Source organism: Lepidochelys kempii, chromosome 10 (assembly GCF_965140265.1).
Source record: "Lepidochelys kempii isolate rLepKem1 chromosome 10, rLepKem1.hap2, whole genome shotgun sequence".
In the NCBI taxonomy this organism is placed as follows: Eukaryota; Metazoa; Chordata; order Testudines; family Cheloniidae; genus Lepidochelys; species Lepidochelys kempii.
The window spans coordinates 67,816,636-67,822,635 of record NC_133265.1 but is presented as its reverse complement, the minus strand read 5'-3'; the positions used below and the strand labels follow the sequence as shown (position 1 = coordinate 67,822,635).

The window sequence follows — 6,000 nt, the reverse complement described above, 5'->3', positions numbered from 1 at the left end:
AGATCAGATCAAATCAAACAATAAAATCTCACCATCATTTTCACTACACTAGCAGGTTCTAATTTAATTATAAGTCAATGGGGAGATTAAGTGAACTCAGGAAAAACTCAGTACAGTTGTACATTGAAATAGAAAGAATAGGAAAGGGGAATATTAAAAGGCTGTGAGTGTGCTAACCAGGGGTAGTCAATAGGCAGACCGCGAGCCAAATCCAGACTGCCAGACGCTTTTGAACAGACCCCGAAATCTTTTTATTTACTTATTATCATCATTGTTGTTTTTTATTATTTTCTCTGGTGTCTGGATCTCCACTATACCTTGACCAAGAAATGTGGCCCTTGACAAAAAACAATTGACTACCCTGGTGCTAACTGTGCTCCTTTTCTGAGCCAGAGCCCAACCACTGTGCCCCAACTGGGCAGGTGGGCAGGCTCCGCATCAGCTCTTCCCAGCCAGGCTCTGCAGGCAGCAGGAGAGTCCCGGGAGAGAGGGGAGTGAGCGAGGTGGGAAGTGGAAAGCGAGGGACAGAGGGAGGGGGCACAGGAGTGAGCAGGGGTGGGGCCTCAGGGGAGACGCAGGGCCCCAGGGAAGGGATGGGGCAGGGGGTGGGGCAAGGCTGTTTGGTTTTCAGCAATTAGAAAATTGGCAACCCTTTGCCTTTCTGATGTTACTGTTGAAAATACCGGAGGTGATGCTTCTAAGAATAACGATGCTTCTAAGAATAACAACATCAAAAGCACAGCAGCTCAACAGTGCTGTAGGTAGTTTTGGTATTATCAAGATTCCTACAGCAACAGACATTTTCAGGTTTTTATGTCAATTCTTCTCCATACAAAGTGGTATTAAAAATGTCAGAATAAATAGGTTGGAATACTAATATTCCCAGTGAAATATCCTTCTTGACCATTAAAATGAAGATTTTATGGTGCCCCAGTATTCAAAGATGAAAAAGTAGAAAAATTACTGAAACAGGCTCAATCACAATTCTAAAAGACATTTTATACACCATGCCACCAAAATGGTCTGTATAATGGTTATGCAGAATTCCTTATCTCTAAAGGCTAGTCAGAAAAAGAGCTGGTTGGTGGCACATAAACGATACTGAAAATAGGATTCCATGTATAGTATTTCATTATTAACATCTAGGATTACTCTTCAAACACAATTATTTCCTCAGCAGGGAAGAGCGGAAGGGCTGTACTCCACATTTATATGCAATCCTGGTTCAGTGCTCAGTGCAACTTATGACAGCCCCAGGCGTGTTCTAATTCACACCCATCTGCAATGGCGTCCAAGGAGCTGTTTCAGCATCTGGGGTTGCTAGTGCACAGCAGCATTTTGGCTATCTCCTCTCCTCTACCACCCACACATATTCCATATGCCGGGAGTTACAAGGTGTGAATGAGAGAAAGAGTGAGAGTGTATTATAGAGCTGCTCACAAGAATCTGTTAGTACTGGAAGAATCTCCTACCTATGTAAGGCAGTTTTAAGTCTGCATCACATCTCTAGAGCAGTGTCACGCAAACTGTAGTGGGGCTGAAGATCTGGTCCAGAAACCAGCAAAATTAGAGAAATACTGCTCTTTTTGAGAAGTTAAAAATAGGGAAGGAACAGAATGGTAACATAACACTGGTAACAGCAACATATCCTACCTTCTATGAAAATGACTTAATAAACAATCTCTGTATAATAGTGCAGATGAATAACTAAAGTAGAGTTTATTTCAGAAATATCAATGAAAAATAAATGTTAGCCATCTTTGGTTACTGGAGAAGCAGTAAAAATAACCTATAGGAATGTCATGCCAATTGCAATAACAATCATTTACAGCACTGCCTCCAAATAGCATGCATACTTAACCAAAGATAAAATAAAAAAAGCAAAGGAGTGCTATGTGTTAACATTTAAAAACTTTAAATACAAAGAAAAAACATGAATAAGAAATTTTGGTAATAAGAAAAATATATGTCTCAAAATCTTTATTACACACTGTACAAAACAAAATATTGCACTTTAAAATCAGACAATAAATATATACAAAAGTATTTTACAAGTGTTTTCTTTTAATTTAAAAAACTGCTTAAGCAATCAAGACCCATTATTGATTAAAAAGGTAATGATCAGGAATATCCTCCCTTTGCAGTCAGCTAGGACACAACTGCCCACTTTAAACACTTTCTATACAGTAGTGCTAGTCTAATTTTCAGTGATGCAAACCCATGGTATAGGAATACTGTTTCTAAAATTGTTCTTACAGCATGCCTACTAATCACAATTCAATGCAGTCTAATAATCTACTAACGCAGGCTCCAATTCAAGATATGCATTCAGGCTTCCAATTTGTGCAACAGTTGGAAGCTGCAAAAGAAAAAAAATGCCATCTTCAGCCTTGTGCAGGCTTCTCTGGGGTAAAGCAAAATGTTTAGCCCTATCAGGCATATAATTTGTAGTCCAGAAAAAGATTTACTTAAGAATGTCATGGTCAGAATTTACTAACACACAAAAGGCTTGAATGGATAATGATCATGATGAAAAATCAGCTTGAATGGAATTGATTTCTTACACATTTACCTTCATATATAACAACTCTTTCCTCTTACTTTTTTCCATGACTGGAAAATAGAAAATATTTATTGAAGGGATAGAGTTGGACAGGCACATTTGACCAGTTATTGGCTTTAGGTCCCCAATTGACTATGAGCAAGAGAATAGTGCTCATGAACATTTCATTCACAGCTCTTATAAGAAAGTCTTGAGTCTAATTTAAGATCAATAGAGAAGATTAATCATGCCACTATTTTGATCATATTTCAGTGAGACTGGAGTACAAAAATAGGAGCAAAGGAAAATGACACCTCATTTATTCAAAAACAGAACCATTGCTGTTTTGAAAATCATAACAGCATCTACAATGCATACACATAATACAGGAATGAAAAATGAAATGTACTGCTGTGTATCCAGCCGACAGCTAATCTCAATAAAATTGTCCTGTGAGATTGACCCTTATTCATAGTTTAAGCTCAGGCTGTTTATGAAAATGTAATCACTGCCAAAAAACGTTATAGCTACAAGCCACTGCTTCTATAGATTTAAATATCTTGTTAAATTTGATAACACAATGAAAATAAAAAGGGACCTCAGTTGCTGCATTCCAAAATTCTTCAAAGGATTTTGTGATTTAGACTTTCTTATAAGTAAAGGGAAGTAAGCATTACCTGGTGCTTTCTAGATAATGTTGTTTTTCCCCAATAAAATTATACTATGATGACCTGTGACGTTCCACAGATGATGTGCCATGATATTCTCCTCTTAATCCAGACATGAAAATCTTTAAAACATTAAAAGTTCCACTGCAGTAGAGTGGCCAATGTAAGCTTCCAGCAAAATTTCCGCTCAAGCACATCAATCTACAATGCTGGTTTTCATCAATCCCATGCATCCATTTAACTATTATGCCTACTGTCTTATTTACAAGTATATCCTTTGAACAGTCTAGATTTAATGAACCTGTTTTCTCATCTCTTCACTGCAGCATCATGAACTTTCCATAGAAGAATTACACTTCTTGACATGACTGACAACACCTTTGTTTGTAGAGGTCTATTAAGCATAACTTTAGATGTTTTACAAATGTACAGTAGTGAGTTGTATCCTTGCATTCGCCTTCTGAAAAATATATTTAAACATTAAAAGGCTTTATAATGAATAAGGGATAAATAGTAAAACTAATCATTATAGTTTCACACAAACAATAGTTTGATGGTAACCAGTGGTGAGCTGGAGCCGGTTCGCACCGGTTCACTAGAACCGTTTGTTAAATTTAAAAGCCCTTTCAGAACCGGTTGTCCTGTGAGGGACAACCGGTTCTAAAAGGGCTTCTAAAATTTAACCACCGGCCAAAAGTGGCGCCTTAGGCGCCGACTCCGTGGGTGCTCCAGGGCTGGAGCACCCACAGGGAAAATTTGGTGGGTGCAGAGCCCCCACCAGCAGCTCCCCGCCCCACACCTGGCCCCAGCTCACCTTACCTCCACTCTGCCTCCTCCCCGGAACGCACTCCCCCCTGCTTCTCCGCCCCCCCACCCTGGCTTCCTGCAAATCAGCTGTTTGGCGGGAAGCCTGGGAGGGCTGAGAAGCAGGCGGCGGCTTTGCGCTCAGGCCCAGGGAGGCAGAGGTGAGCTGGGGTGGGAGGGCGCGAGGAGGGCCGCCCATGCCGCAGCAGGTAACCCGGGGGCATGCAGGGGAACCGCTCCCCGCCCCAGCTCACCTCCGCCTTCCTGGCCTGAGCGCGAAGCAGCCACCTGAATCTCAGCCCTCCCAGGCTTCCCACGCGAACAGCTGGTGGCGGGGGGGCCGAGAAGCGGGGCAGGGCGGCGCGTTCAGGGGAGGAGTTGGAGGCAGAACGGAGGTGAGCTGGTGCTGGGCGCGGGGCAGGGAGCTGCCGGTGGGTGCTCTGCACCACCAAATTTTCCTCGTGCAGGCTCCAGCCCTGGAGCACCCAGGGAGTCGGCACCTAAGATGCCACTTTTGATGTGATCAGTGCAGGAGTGGCCACTCCCCCTGCTCCCCCCCCAGCTATGCTCCCCCGCCTCTAGGAGCCAGAGGAACCTGCTGGATGCTTCCTGGGAGCTGCCCCAGGGAAGCACCTCCGGGACTTCCCATCTCGCCCCAGCAGGTCCCTCTGGCTCTTAGGGGCGGGGTGGGCACCCACTACAGTGGCCCACGAGACCCTCCTGCCCGGTTCTGGGCGCAGTCAGGGGACAGGGGAGGGGGTATATGGGGCAGGGGTCCCAGGGGGGCGTGCATCAAGGAATGCGGGGGGTTGGATGGGGCAGGAGTCCCGGGTGGCGGGGGTGGGCCACGACCCTCTCGTGGGGTGAGGTGGGAGCCAGTTTATAAGGTTTTGGCAGCTCATCACTGATGGTAACAATTATTATGCTAGCATTTCATCTCTAGCAACAGGGGTTCAAACGCTGTCACAAATAAAATGACTGGTGATCTCATCATATCCACTTATCTATTGTCCATTTCACAAAACTACCCCACAATTTGGTAAAATCAGCAATGTGCTCAGAGATTCATAAATGAGTTGTACTGGCTGTGTTGGGTAAACCTATATATGATTAACCCATAATATGCCTGATGCTAACTGATGCTTTTAATTCTTAAATATCAAAGTGACCCAGAACAGGAGAAAAGTATAGCAGGGATAATGAAGTGTTTGTTGGAGAAAATAGCTTTACCTTTGATGTGCAATCAGACGCTTGCAAAATTATTAGGGTACAGTTTGGAGTTGCTCTCTAAATATAACTACTACAAACTATGATTATGCTCAGATATAAATAAATGTTTACGTACTGCCACAGGAAGCGACATTGCAATGTTGCCAGGTCATTGGTCTCTTCCTCCACCCACAGTACTGATCAGCCACAGGTTTATTCTTCTTCCTGTGTACACAGTTTACTCGTCGTGACTGGAATCCACTTCCACAGTCTACACTGCAGGGCCTCCATGGACCTGTCCGCCAATACACATCACACATCTCTGAAGAACAGTTTCTTCTGACAGCTGATCTGTGGAGAAAAAACATGATAGTTAAACAGTTGTGTGCTAGATGCTTCTTAGCACAGAGTTATTTGTTATATGTCAGTCATCACAAAATGAGAAGAAATATGTCCCAGTTTATTTTAACTACTGCTCCTTTACCTTGGGACAGAAGAAACTGTTGGTGTTTATGCAAAATATCAACAAGAAAGTTTTTAGTTAGAAAACAAAACCCCATTTTAAAGTCAATTCACCATTTAACGTATTGAATGCTATAGATGCTTTATACATAAGCACTCCGATACAGAATAGCATCCTCCTATCCCACTGATACTAAAACTTCTCAAACATTTTTACCTTCTGGGGTGAAATCTTGGCCTGTTGAAGTAAGGGGGAGTTTTGACATTTACTTTCTGGGGCAAAGATTTCAGCCCTAATGTTTAGTGAAAATGCCT

The 6,000-nt window shown here is 42.8% G+C and overlaps 1 protein-coding gene across 5 annotated transcripts in view; it reads right to left on the bottom strand.

Annotated features, from left to right (window-relative positions):
- Window positions 1–1,978: 1,978 nt before the first annotated feature.
- Window positions 1,979–6,000, bottom strand: part of ADAMTSL3 (ADAMTS like 3) — a 279,320-nt gene continuing 275,298 nt past the window's right edge. For all 5 annotated transcript variants that reach the window (XM_073304072.1, XM_073304073.1, XM_073304071.1 and 2 more), the window contains 2 exons: window positions 5,360–5,574; window positions 1,979–3,670 (listed from right to left, as the gene is read on the bottom strand). In XM_073304072.1, coding sequence (XP_073160173.1) covers window positions 3,561–3,670; window positions 5,360–5,574 — 325 coding nt within the window. In that variant the 3' untranslated portion in view covers window positions 1,979–3,560. The remainder of the gene's footprint in view (window positions 3,671–5,359; window positions 5,575–6,000) is intronic.